The sequence below is a fragment of the Limulus polyphemus genome, unplaced genomic scaffold (genome assembly GCF_000517525.1).
Source record: "Limulus polyphemus unplaced genomic scaffold, Limulus_polyphemus-2.1.2 Scaffold5, whole genome shotgun sequence".
NCBI lineage: Eukaryota > Metazoa > Arthropoda > Merostomata > Xiphosura > Limulidae > Limulus > Limulus polyphemus.
Window position 1 is genome coordinate 1,963,792 of NW_013665615.1, and position 14,950 is coordinate 1,978,741.

Below are 14,950 nucleotides of genomic sequence, written 5' to 3' on the forward strand. Positions count from 1 at the left end.
AAATAATAAATTTTCTTATGAAAATCTTATGCAAGTTACATATCTCTACATTTCGTAGTTAAAGTATGTTTAATTAGATTAAAAGTTGTTATAATATATTACTCATAAGTTAGGATGTTAATATATCGTTTTATTATGTAAAAAGTAGATATGTAACTGTTTTATGTTTATTTTATTGGTTTCAGATACTCGCAATGAAATGCTAAACCTATACAGGTACACAAGCATACAATTACATAATATATGTTTGCCATGTGCAGAAAGTATATAATTGTATAAATTTGAGTATATGAGATTTAAGAACCTCACAAAATGTACAGGAACTGAAAGACATAAACATGCCATTTAGTATAGGACATCATTTAGCGTCTTTAACAAAGAAAATAATACAATAGCCATGTTCACACAAAGAGGTTGCAGAAAACATTGTTGGAAATCTTATAACGTTTACTATGTCATTGTCCTTACCGTGTGAAATCACCCCTTCCTCTAACAACGCCTGCCACATGCCAATAGCCTGGGCTCGAGAGTGAATACGCACAGCACCTCCAATTGCCTGCTGGAGGAGCCAGTCCACCATTTCAGTGCCGACAAGACATCTACGTATAGTCTTTGTATGATACTTTCTGTCACGAATAAGATGAGATGCGTGGCTGAGAATCATTGTACGGAACACCTTTCCCACTCTTCTCAGTTGTGCAGAAGGTTCCTAGATAAATCATCAAAGAGAATTCAAAAACTATGAATAATGTTTATAATTTTCAAATAGGGTTTCGCGAAAAAGATAAAGAGTATTGTTGAGTTATATTGATGATGAGTTTTATTTTAAATTATTCCTAGTAAAAAAGCTATTTCATACCCATACACTGTTTTTTTCTCTGCAGACTTCCTCTGGATCTACATTGCATTAGGATACTTACAACGTTTCTTCGAAGTGTCTGCGCCAAGTGCTCAAACAACACAATGATAAATGTACATTTCGATAATGGAAATAATTGGTCCCATGATTATCATTGCGCAATGCTTGCAAATGAGGGGCTTTGGTGAACAATCCTTTCCCATCTCGCATATGACCCTGACCTACCACCAAGTGACTTTCAACGTTTGTTTCTTTTCCTGGGTTGTCTCTGTAGACAAAAGTTTCATACAACTGATGCTCTAAAAAAAGTTGTATGTAACTGTATTCTTCATTCGCATACTACGCCTGAATCTTGCCAAATTGCTATGATGAAGCTCATGGAGCGATAAAGGAATTTCATCATGCATGAAAAGGACAAGAGTAAAAAAATATTTTTGGTCGACCACATTCCATGCCACTGGTTTAATTTTGTTGTAATTTGAAATTGGGTAAACCACAGGAAATACATTTCCATTTCTTTCTGACAAAAGGTTATTCTCATATGTTATTTATACTCATTATAAATTAATTTTTCAATGCTATGAAAAAAAATAAGCGAGTATTTTCCCGCCATATTTTGATGAAATTTCATCCAAAACACGGCATATCTTACATTAGTCTAGTTTTATTCAGTTGAATTTTGTGTAGCTTCAGCATCCTTCCATAAATAAATAGGTTTATTCAACATTTCTTCTTCAATATTTTTGTGTAGGTACTCAACATTTAGTTATTTGAAGTAGTCGAAAACAAGATGTGGAAAAGGACGTACTCTTGCATTAATCCTCTATTTTATAGATACATTCCACAGTGGTCAGTCTACAAAGGCTTATACTTGCTTGATACTGTTTATATATCTGCACTCCTCATGAACCAGACCATTATCTGGTTGAGAGGAAGTATGGAGACTTGTAGAACTTGATATAAGCTGATGGTTTACCTTTCTTGAGAGTATAATTGTAATGATTTTTGACGTAAGTAATTTAGGGTTGTAGGGTATTGCACTATTTAATTCTGTTCTGACCTAAAAATGTGATATATGCTTGTATGTGCTAGGAAAAAATAGTTCTAAGACATCTTTCAACACCTCAAGTCATTTATTATGAGTAATACTCCTATCAATTTCCAGTGGTTGATGGAGCTTCCACTTTGAGAGCTGTGGGAGAGATGTCTCATCTATGTGGATTACATATTCGTTGTTGGTCACACAATTCAGAACACAGCTGAGAAACTTAACGTTGTTCTCAACACATAATGAATTCAGGTTTGAACTTAAACCAGAATATTTTACATTCATTTGCATAAAAGTAGCTTCTAAATCATATAATAAGTAAATATGGAATGTCCATTTATCCTACAACAATTGCAACAGTCTGGCCTGAGACAGGCCAAATGAAAAGATGCAGCTTTCAGTGTTTGGTGTCATAGTATTAACATTTTGTGGTAATTTTCTTCAAGGTAAAGCACCGTGATTTGCACTGATTAAAACTGATACGTGAAGTATGTCTTCCAACCAAAGCACTGGTTCCTTGTTAAAAGTGTTCATTCATCAATAATATTGGTACCAGTGGCAGTGAAATTGAAGTAGTATTTTCACAGGTACAAGATGGTATGGATCATTTAATTACTTAAGCAAACTGTGCACTAATATCTCACGAGCATCAAAACTGTACAATAAAAAAGGAACTGCTTGCAGTTAGCATTTGTATATATGATCACCACTTCTCATATGGTAGGAAGTTCACTATTCAAATGAACCATGAATTACTGATGTGCCTTATAAACTTCAATAATCTAAAAAGCATAACTTCATGTTGGAAACTATGCTCAATAGTACAACTTCATTATGCAAGACTGTCTTGGTCAACAACTTTGTAATGTGAACATATTGTTTCGCCAGCCAGCGAGAATACATGTATTTGTTAAGTGACCAAATCTTAAACACAATGCAGCAATCAAAGTTTGACAATTTTTCTTGTAAATGGACACAACAAATGAGTGATTAAAAATTTTTGAGTAACATAACTGAAAGAAACAGATATAACAGCAAGGTGAAGCATGATTTTCACAGGTAAGTAAAGGTAGTATTGAAACACATAACATTTGACAGGCATTCAGACAGTTACAAGTGCAGTACCATTATTAAGATGTGGAAGCTAATTTCTGACGCAGCCAGTGCTCCCTAATACTCTATAGAAGGGGATACTTTGGAATATATTTTAATGTAAGGACAGAAGGTCGCCTGGAAGTGTCATACACTGTTCCAATTGTCTGACCACAGTCTTCTAAATACATTAGGAGATTATTTAAACACTGCTCTGTTCAAAGAAACATTGAACTTATACTTCAGGGAAAATTTTGGTCACATTTTTATAAATACTTTGAGAGATGATTTCAACACCACTCTGCCCAAAGGAACATTGAGCTGCTATTTCAGAAAAACTGACAGAGTTGTATGTACCTCCTACAGGGAATCACCCTTTAGTTGTTCGTCTGTGCAAAACTGAGAAAGATAATACGTACATGCTGGCAGTTGTCAATCACTTCACTAAATTAGCTTAAGCACAGTCATTGTTGTGTTGGCTGAACAATGGATAACATAGTTTGGAGCACCTGAAGAGGTTCATGTGGCTCAAGGAATTGACTACAAAAGCAAGTTGTTAACAGAGTTTTGTCAAGGGTTTGGTGTGACAAAAATTTACACTTCACTAGATTATTCTCAGTTAGATAGTTTACTGAATGGGTAGTAAAGACTGTCAAGTGCATGCTTATTGTGTTTGTGAACTCTAAATGAGCTGACTAGGATGAGCACCTTGCATTAGTTTTGTCATGACGGTATATTTTTTTATCAACTAGCTGTTCTACAAATCTATTTATGTTGGAATGATAAGTACATCTCTCACTGGATCTTAGTACGTTCTTCCACCTAGTGCAAATATACTGTAGTGTCTACAAGTATATATAGAGTGGCCTTATTTGACAGTTGTTTAGTCAGTTGAATTTGCGTGAGAACAGATGGATCAAAAGACAATATGTAAAAAGGGATTTTATGTCAAAACGGTAGAGAAACAAAACTTCAAGCCCGATGTCAACTAGCTGTTCTACAAATCTATTTATGTTGGAATGATAAGTACATCTCTCACTGGATCTTAGTACGTTCTTCCACCTAGTGCAAATATACTGTAGTGTCTACAAGTATATATAGAGTGGCCTTATTTGACAGTTGTTTAGTCAGTTGAATTTGCGTGAGAACAGATGGATCAAAAGACAATATGTAAAAAGGGATTTTATGTCAAAACGGTAGAGACACAAAACTTCAAGCCCGATGATAGGGTATGGCTTGAATACACACTTGTATAATATAAATAGTTCGGTTCCAGCATGTCCAGTCCATGTCTTATATGTTGATAACTCAATAAGGTGAATTATGTCTAACAGTAATGTTCCATGATGCACATAAACACATTAAACAGGCAAAAACCGTCATTAATTAGTTTGTGGAGAAATAGTTGTCAGTATTCAAATATAAATGAGTGGGTTTATTAATAAGAAGAATACCTTTGTGTGATCTCGAATTAGGTGATGAGAAGCAAGATCCATGCAGTGCACATCTGCTGGAAGTTCATGACGAGTTAAATGAGGAGATAGCAATGGAAAAGCAGTTCGACGCTTTGATGATTGGCTGAGATGCTGACATTTTCATACTAATTGTTATTGCTGAGATTATCTTCTTGATTAGCTGTTAGGATGGTCAGCTATTTGAAAACTAATGACTGAAAATAAGTGATATACCTTGTTTTCATGGTGCTTCATGGTAACAGGTCCACAGGGTATTGTGTAAAAACCACTTGATTACAGCAAAGCTAGGAGATTCATATAGTTGGAGGATTTTTAAGTGAAAGGATATTGTGACCCTTACTTTCTGAGCTACAAAAGAATATTTGGAAGTGAGTTATTGGTTTATCGTTTTTATAATCACTTAATTTATCTAGTGAGTTGTAGTGGCATTTCGGTTAGCAAATCATGCAGTATTTCTTATGCTAAGAAAGATGAGGTTGTCTGCAAGTTCCTAGAACATGTACTTCTCCTACATTAGATAGTATATATGTGTGTATATTTCCTAACTGACAAAACAAAAAGTGACCTGGATAGACGATTATAGTGGGATCACCTATTTCTGTTTATTTCTTTCTATGATTACTTTTATTTTCGTAATATCATTCAAAACATAATTTCTGTGTTAGTTATGTGAACAAAACTCTGGATTTATTTTAAACGGGTAAGTTATGAAACCTACTTGGTTAGAAGTTTTGGTCAGTGCTAGTAAAGCTGTAAGGTTAATTTCAGATACTAATACGAGGGCTGGTTTGCAGTTTGGTGTCTATTTCCACAAGAGAATTTGTACTCTGCTCTTGCAGTCTGATATTTTTACACGAAACTCTTATTTTGTAAGATGATTGTATTCACTGATGGTAAGCTTGTTGCTTTATTGCTAAAGGCTGGCATAGCTAAGAGAGTCTGGGTAATGTAGCTGTAGAACAATGTCTCATGGAATCTATGTGGATTGGAAATTCACTAGTAATTGTAACTAGAATTCTAGCTATGAGATGTAGCAAGTAAATTACATCCCATAGGTTAACTTTTTTTTTATCCTAGAAAAGGTCGAGTCAGGTTTTAATTGGCTGTGAAATTTAAAATTACATTCCTCATTGAATTCTGACCTATCAGAAGTCATGTTAAGTGTAATATAACTCTTATAACTTATTTTTGAAGAAAAAGGCCAATATTTGTAATTACATCACTTCCCGATCGACGCTCCCGCCTCAGGACAAAATAGCTACATTTAATTAAAAATATTATTGCTAATGAACTTGTAGTCGTTCTTCCACACATTAAAAAAACTTCGAAGTTAAAATGTATTCAGTAAAAACGTTTTACTTATTTCATTTCTATATAAAACAATATAACAGATCTCTAATTTTGACTTTGAATTGATTTCTGTGTACTCTGAACAAATTCAATAGTGTTTACGAATTTCCAAACCTGTTTTGAACAAAATACGCTAACTTGGCCTTTTATCTTGATTACAAGTGTAGTTTTATTGATTTTTAACTAATCACCGTTTCTCAACCTCTGTTGTCTTGTTGTAATGTAATTGCCTATATCTCCTCTTCGAGAAGTCATAGGCTAGTGATCTGAGCAAGTAACCAAGCAGCTCTTTTAATATTCTTATCAATTGTATAAGCACTGTAGAGTACATAGTTAGAAGGTGATGTTGAAATCTAACTGTGATTTCCTGAGCAAGTTTGATATCATAAAATAACCTTTAATTTAAGTGAAACTTTAATTTCAAGACCAGTGATAATGTTTCTCATAATTATTTGTTATCAGTTTGATTGGCATAGCCAAATATCCTAAGTTAAAAATATTTTTAAAATATGGATACATTGTCTCTATTTTGTTAAGAAAAATGGAGTTGGCCTAGTCTGTATTATTTTAGTCTCTTTTGGCCATATTTTCAATATATAAGCAAGGTTAACACTGTGTTATCTTAGGTGAATTTATGCTTTATGTATACAGATTTTCTCTAACAAAGACAAGTTGCACTAAAACTATAGTCAATGTAGAGCAAAGGAGAAACTGAAAGTATAAAAAATACGTTATTTGATACTTATCAGTTTCCATCCTATTGAAGGACTACCTGACTGAATTTTTCACGTATACAGATGCAATCAAACTGTGAGATAATACAGTGAAAAAGGAAAATCGGAAGACTACTCAATATTGCTAACTTTGTAGAGAGCATTTTTCAGATACATTTTATGAAGACCAAATTGGAACATGGAGGCAAATTTTAAAGAAAGATGATTACTTATAATATTATAAAGCTTTCTACCATATTTGCAGAACGGTTTATAAAAGAGACCTCTGAATAGAATACACCATTATTCTGCAAAAAGGATTGGTTTGCTCTAGACTGTTTATTTCTATTTTATAAAAACGTAAGTACGTTGATGTACCAACCACACTGGTCTTTAAGCCCTTAATAGCTGCATGTACATAGGTATATTTATATAATAAGATGTTGAATGGTGGCCTTTGAACAAATTGCAGATACTTTTTAAATTACAATAAATAATTAAAACACAAGTGCCGGTAGTGCATAAATTGCAGATAATCCAGTGACAATAAATAATTGTTTATGTATTAAGGTTTTTATTTAATTATTAAACCTATTATTTTTATTATAATCATTGCCATCATCATCAAGCTATCTACTAATTTAATGTTTCCCCATTTCACTAATTATGTCTTAAAGTGGGGTTGAGTTCTTCTGGTGATGGTGGCTAGGGCGCTCAACTCGCAATCTGCAGGTCACAGGTTTGAAGTTCCGTCATCGAACATACTCGCCCTTTTAGATTTGGGTGCATTAGAAAGTGACGGATTTCCAAGAAAGTATCTCTTCCTTCAAAAGTTTGGTGTGTGCATGTGTGTGTGGGGTTGAGTAGGGGGGGGGTGATGTTATTACCGTAGCATTTAAATAAGATTTTTGTTATTGGTTTCCTATGTGCAACGCAAGTTATTAGTGTTGTAGCAACTGCTGTGGTTAAATGTTCTCCGTCAGCATTCGAATATATTCTACCATATATTTTCTTAGATTCATATTGAGCTTTTTAATGCATACAATCAGGGGGGATGAAATAACAACCCCATGTCATTAAACTTAAAATATGCTCTACGAAAACTGTTTTTTTTGTATCAGTGTTGTGTGGATCGGAAATTGTACCAACATTGTTGTAGTTGCTTCAAATTTTGTATTGATATTTCGCTCACCAGAAACAAGTTTAATGGAAATAATCCCTATTGGTGTGGCAAAATATTGTGCAATACATTTGTTTGGTTTTTTAATGATTAATAGCACAAAATTAATAAAGCACCAGAAATAACTTTTTAAATTAATTTTCTGAGAACCCTTTTTTACAAGATCTACATGAACTTAACTTTTACTGACAGCAAAGACATATTACTCACTAATCAATGAAATCACTCTTACTCTGCATTTAAGAACTTTACTTCAAGTGTCTAAAAAACGTGATCTACCTGATCTTTCTGATGCTGTTTGTATATAATGTTTCGAAATAAGTTTGAAAAAAAAGATGAATGTCAAATATATCCATAATTGTCAATTGTGTTTTTCATAGAGTTCCTTTTTAAAAGCCACTGTTTGAATCAAATATACCTATCAGCCATGAATTTGTTTGTGAAGTTGTGCACGAGTCACATATGATGCGAAAAATGTTTCATAGTTTGGTAGAAGCAAGGTTTCCGATATACGGAAAAAAAACATTCTGAAAGCAACAAATTCGAAATATTTTTCCCTGTGTCAAAAGTTGAATAAGCTAATTATATTTTAAAATGTTTAGCTCTACAATTTTTTCATTGAATATGGAGGTAAACAATTTGTATAACAAGTATTTTGACGTGATGCTTTCCTTTCTGAGTACCATTTTATTACTTGTCCGTGACTAGACGAAAGTGTCCCATTGATTTAACATTTGCATTACATACGGGGTCTATGTGCATAAAATCACAATTATGTTGTAAATGCAGTATTATTTAGAAGAATTTTTGAATGAGTGTCTTAATCTTTTCTTAAAAGCTTTCATGTTATCAAAATTTGAGCATGAATGAAAAAATTAAAGTGTTCTCTAGCATGTTATTGGTATTTATTATATAAACTAATTGTGATCACTACAAAATTGTAACGCCATTCTTATAATATCATTGTAATGAAACAATCTCACACATCGTTTGATAAACCATTCTAGAAATAAAAACAAAACTCGTAAGAGTAGCCAATATAATATCCTCTCAAAAGAGAACATTCTTAATAAACAAAAAATGTACTTAATATAAAAAAGTGCCATAAAATAAACATTTCAATACTAAAACCAATTCACTCTCAACTAAAAATAACTAAAATATAGACTTAAGTATCACGGGAAAGATACTTCGAAGTGTATATAACACTAAAGTAAATCATATATATAACACAAAATCTGAGAATATTACAAAAATATGTGTATACAATCCTCGACTGTCATACAGAGAGCAAATAATCTAAAGATTATTCAAATGTGGTATAAACTCTATATGGTCAATTAATAGTCATATCTCTCTATTGCTCTATGTCTTTCGCAGTTAGCAGAGAACAAAATGCAGGAGTAGTTTGTTGAAAGTATATAAAATTGAATAACATCAACATATAGCTAAAATAATATACGATAATGAATGAAAAACTTCGATTAGTTATCAATGTTCTCCTGATTTACATTTCTTCTATTTTAACAAATCATTTGATCCAGAATATCAGTGATGGTGCTGCCTATGAAATTAGGAAAGTTAAATGTGCCATTTCTTTTTAGACAGAATAGAGTTAGCTAACTTATAATGTTTTTATCGTCTTTTGAAATAACTTCAAAGACTAATATCAATGTAGTTGATTGGACATTCGTAAATTTACAGTAGTGCATTCTTCCTTGATAAATATTGATAATTGGTAAGAGTTATTGACCCGATTCTTAGGGATGTAAATAGCAGATGATTTCAAGAGGCATTTTTCATACAGCTTTAAAGCTACTCGAACTTTTATCTTTTACCCTTTCGCTTGTCTCTTCCTTCCAAATGTTTTTGCCTTTGTTGTTTACACACGCATAAATATATGTATCTATTATTGATTAACTTATTTCTTTATCAAGTTGTGTTATATTTTCTCACCTGTGTGATAGGTAGAGCAGGATTTTGTGCTTCTGGGGAGGTGGGGTCTGTATTTTTACTAGCCGGTGGAAGGTTAAGGTGTGTTCCATTTGTAGGTTTCTTATCCGCTCGTTTGGGAGAATCTATGACCCAAAAATACAGACAAATTAAAAATAAGTCATATCTATTATGCATAGTAATAAATATCCTTCTACTTATACGCATAAACCAGTTGTTATAAAGTATTAATAATTAAAATAGTTATTCCAATTTTTTCAACAGGTTCCTAGAAAGATAAGTATCCTTGTGAGTATAATGACAAGATAACTAGGAAAGACTTTAAAAATACCTCTGAATTTTAACGAGTGAATTAACTTAGAATGTATTCTTAAAGAAATGAATTATTTTCGTTTACATGGAAGCAACTGTAATTTAATAGTGGTGTAGATCTTCGAGATTTGCCTTTAGCAAGATTGCTTTGTTGAGTCATTAAGACAACGTTATAGCATTTCAATGTATCAACTCACTGAAGACAGTCGTATATATGTATTATCAAGTAAAACAAAACTGTCTGTAAAGTGTCAATATAGTAAGTAAACATTTGCGGCATAATTTTTATCTAACCTGTGAGAGAGCGGATAGTGTTCAGTGGTGACACAATATCTTCCATCAGCTGAGGATTCTGCTGTAAAAAGGAAATTAACATTCATAAATTTCGTCAAGAATTTAATAATATATATCTGAGCATGTGCTATTAACAGCTTCTGATCAAAACAAACTGACCCTACAAATCAGAACTAAAAGCTACTTAAAGTATAATAAATTAAGTTTTATATTTTCTTTTGGATATTTGCAGAAAGTTACTCAGGGAATATCTGAGATAACCGACCTTAATTTTGAATTAATATACTGACTTGAAGGAACGCAGCTAGTCAACAGCACCAAACGTCAACTTCTAGGCTATTTTTTTTCTCAATGAACAATGGGATTTGGCTGTCATCTGTATAACACAATCACTTCAGCATATGCATTCGCTTCTGTGATAATGCCTAATGCCTGCAAAACAGCTAAAATAACTATACTTTTTGTGCTTGTTGTAGTACCAGTAGTACCATGGATTGTTAACATTTCAACAAAATTTGAAAAACAATTGAAAACGACCATTACTAAATGTACAATGTACAAATGTGAACTCTTTTACCTGTCGTTTTATACATTATACTGATATTCAAAATACTACACAACTTTAATATTTAGGCTTCTTTTTTTTTTCTTCGCGGTTATTAATAAACAAACATTTCATGCACTAGTTTCAAGTTAATCAAATTATTTTTATTCTGTTTTAAGTTTTCTAATATCTTCGGTTCCGTATAAAATATATTTTGGCAATTGCCAGAAGAAGATAGTGACTTTCGTATCTTGATATCTATGGTGCCTACTAACGTGTTTTAATCTATACTGAATCCTAAACTTTCCTGAAGTTTACTCTCAGTGGAACTGACTTTCACTAAAGTTTCTTCACTTAGGATCTTCATTGCTCAGTGTCACCTCACAAGGACAGGCAAATCATTACCAGACAGTTATTTTCACATTCTACATGACGATTGGTAATTGAATAATTTATATTTCGAACTCAAAAATTCATGTTTGTGGACAATTGAAAATAATATAAAGTTATTTTACCCTATGAATATTTGCCAGAACTATTATATTTTCATTTCTTTCATGAGTACATTTTATCTAGAACACTGCCACATGTGTCGGAATCCGTAGTGTCTGTCACTTATGCAAAGGTTGCATTGGATTTTCAAAACTCCATAGTTATTCTGGCTGATGATTTACTAGAATAACTGTATTTATGGTTGAATCAAGAATACAGTACTTTCAGGACATGATAAAGTTATTCCTGAATCCACATTAACGTACGTATGTGATTAAAACGTTTAAAGTAGTTTTACAGAAAAGAAAATTGGATTTTACAGGTCATTTGCAAATTGAACATTCAACCTTATTTGCAACTGTAATAAGTGACGAAGTCAGGGACACCTAAGGCTCAAATACAGTCATTCTCAATTTTATTCTCAACTACTGACCAGAGTCAAAGTAATCAGCAAGCAGCACCCATTGGCAAAATAACATTGTCTGACTCTCCGAAAGGAATAATTGTTTTCATTGTTATTTTTATATTGCACACGCAGCTGACATTGCAGAGCATGTATAGCAGCATGATTTCTCAAACCTTGGCTACTCTTTTCAGTAGTCCGACTTCACTTAAACAAAATAAATAAAGATGATTTCATGTTACTGTAGATTTGTGTCCAATCTCTTTCCTTCATCTTAGGCTATGTATGTCCATCGTCTATCAGTCAACAACAGTAAACTAACTCTCAAGAAAGTGAGGTCACTTCAAAAGTCATTTTGTCTGTTTAATGAATCCTAGTTAAAATCTTGTAATAAGCTTGAACTTATAGTAAAGTTCAAATATATATTCCTTTAACTAAGCAAATAAGTTGTTTTTGCTTGTTTTTTACTTCCAGAAATTGCTATAGTGGAGGAGAGGTGACAAAATTTGTTTTAAGGAAGCATAAGTATTACAGAAAGTTGAAAACTTTAATGAGGTGTATCTGCCTGTTAGAGGAAAAAGAGCGAATAGGCTCCAACAGTATTCTTCAATAATAAACTTTAATGCGATATATATATCACAGTGAAAACACCTCCTGATTAAGACCAATGACATAGGATTATTTGTTCTGAAACATATTAATATTACTGTATACTGTTCATCCAATTTAATTATCATGTTATTAGACAAGTTTTAAACACAAGTCCTAGAAGACTTCAGCTGAATAGTGTTCTAGACAAAAAAAAAAAAAACAGTAAAAGTTTGATAAACTCTTTCAAAAGTAAATTTTATTCCTTCACTTTGTATGAATTTAAACAAATGTACCTGAAAACCCATGGTTCAAAACAAACGAGTCAAATTCAGAAAAGGTAAGTTCGGAATATGAAAGTAAATACAATATGAATGTACAAAAATAATTACGAACTTAACTTTAGATCATTCATTGGGTAATCGATGGTTCACTGTAATGTTCTATATCGAACAAACAGAAGTCTATGGTATCAAATTGCAAAGTTCAAAACTAGTACTAGTAGCAAGTATGCGATTCAAATTTCTAAAAACGCAAAATTGATATATTTGATATTTGGTCATAACAGTATATGCTCTGAATATTTATCTAAGTTACAATCCTAGATCAGAAACAGGCATTTGTCAGGTTATCTATATGTTATTATATGTTTGCTGGCCATTCTGCGATTCTTCCTGTGAAAATTTAACTAAGAATGATTACTTAAAAATACAAAATCTTAAAATTCTGAACACATTTTTCTCATTTGCATTTTCACCAAGATCGAAAATGTGAATAAGATAAAGTGGAAGCGCTTAAGGAAATTGAAGGTTAAAAAAGAAAGAAAGACTGAAACTAAATAACTCTACACTTTATCATCGTAGCTTAACCTCAAAAGTGTCACAGACAGATAAATTCTGTTTCTAATACTGTTGAGAATCTCATCAAATATCTTTGAACCACCAATTGCGCGATCTTTCCTGCCATAAGTTTACATCTTATATGTAGATGTGATGTAATATACAGCAATATTAAATTATATGCAAAGTGCAACATAGTATAAGAAAACAGTGATGACAAAAACCTCATTTAGACATATAAATATCCCTATCGGCCCGGGTACACTTTACTGCGCATGACAAGTTTTAGTGTTTTATATTCAAAATTTTATAAAACTACTTTTTGTTTATGTTATACCAATTAGAATAGCATAACATCTTAGCTAATACTCCATATTTTAATAGTATACAAGTTTTAAGTTCCTAGTTCTACAAGGAAGTATATTAAAAAAATCCTGTATTTCCACTAGTGCGACACACGTGACACATTTTGTCTTAGCATGTCATCATCCCTATTTTATCCATCACCCCTTGAAAATATAAGAAATTCATCGTAAAATACTCTCTATAAAATCGTTATTGCTCAAATAGACCATACTTTTTATAGCCTTCAATTTTGTTTAGTTACAGAGCTATGAATAGAAAATCAGATCCCTCCTGCCACACTCACTTCTCACATCCTCTCTTTCACAATTGGTTGATAGTTCTCTTTTACGTTTTATTATATATTACCTATAACCAATATAAAGTCAAGGTTTTCATCAATCAAATGACGCATTGTATAACATTGTGTTCTGAACAGATAACCGTCAATTTCATTCGGAGTAGCAACATTGTTCCCGTGGGTAAGTTAACGACTAGCTTGAATGAACTTGTAACGGCTTTTGTGGCACAGTTAGAAAGCCAGGACAATTTTTAGAAGTAAGTGAATTTGTCTACTTTTTGCATGTTTTTAGTATATGTTCTTTGGTGTATTATTTAATTAAATAAAAATTGTTAAGTGATTTACCATAATCACTAAAATAAATCAGGCTTAACTCTCCTCGACAATCCAGGGCAAGAAAAAAGAAGATTGGGTAAGTACTTTATTTCTTGTTTTTCATATTTATTGTTATTATAAAAGTAACTAGAATTAAAAGTACGGATCTTTATAAGTTATTTAAGACTATATTAGGTAAAATACATAATAATAATATAATTAAAATGGTTCACGACGCACTCACGCGTGCAGCTAGTAGGTAATGTAATTCGATAGCGTAACGCGAGCTGCACGTTCCCCCGAGTGATTTACAACTTATAATAGCGGGGATAGCAGTTAGACACGGTTCAAAGGGCAATAAAATAATAGAATATGATTATAAATAAATATATAATGTTACGAACTTAGAGCTCATTAAGATAAACGAATGTAGTTTCAGGTTACAATTTGAAGTCCTTTTAGAAAGAAAAGAAGGTTAATTTAGGCTTGTTTAGATTTTTTTGTGGTTACGAGGTCGGTCGAATTGACCGATACCGTTTTGAGATAACATAGAGAAAATAACATATAAACTATAAGGTTTTAATGAGAAAAATAACGTTTGAAATGCATTTAGGAGGTTTTAGGGATTACACAAAAGAAAGTTGAGATTTTTGAGATGACTAAAAGTATTTTTAATTTTAACATGAAAATTACTTTGCACACGGACTTTTCAAAACAAATACTCAATATATTCATATACAAATCTTTATTTTATTTTATTAGAAATACTTCACTAAGAAATATGACTTTTTGTATGTGAAAGACTTGTAATATTAACTGAAAGACTGCCAAATTTCGTGAAGATATACCC

The 14,950-nt window shown here is 32.2% G+C and overlaps 1 protein-coding gene across 1 annotated transcript in view; it reads right to left on the reverse strand.

The window, feature by feature from the left end:
- Positions 1-14,950, reverse strand: part of LOC106473199 (rap guanine nucleotide exchange factor 4-like) — a 274,940-nt gene that overhangs the window by 80,360 nt on the left and 179,630 nt on the right. The window contains exons 7-9 of the mRNA XM_022380258.1: positions 10,277-10,337; positions 9,674-9,795; positions 469-709 (exon numbers count right to left, since the gene is read on the reverse strand). Coding sequence (XP_022235966.1) covers positions 469-709; positions 9,674-9,795; positions 10,277-10,337 — 424 coding nt within the window. The remainder of the gene's footprint in view (positions 1-468; positions 710-9,673; positions 9,796-10,276; positions 10,338-14,950) is intronic.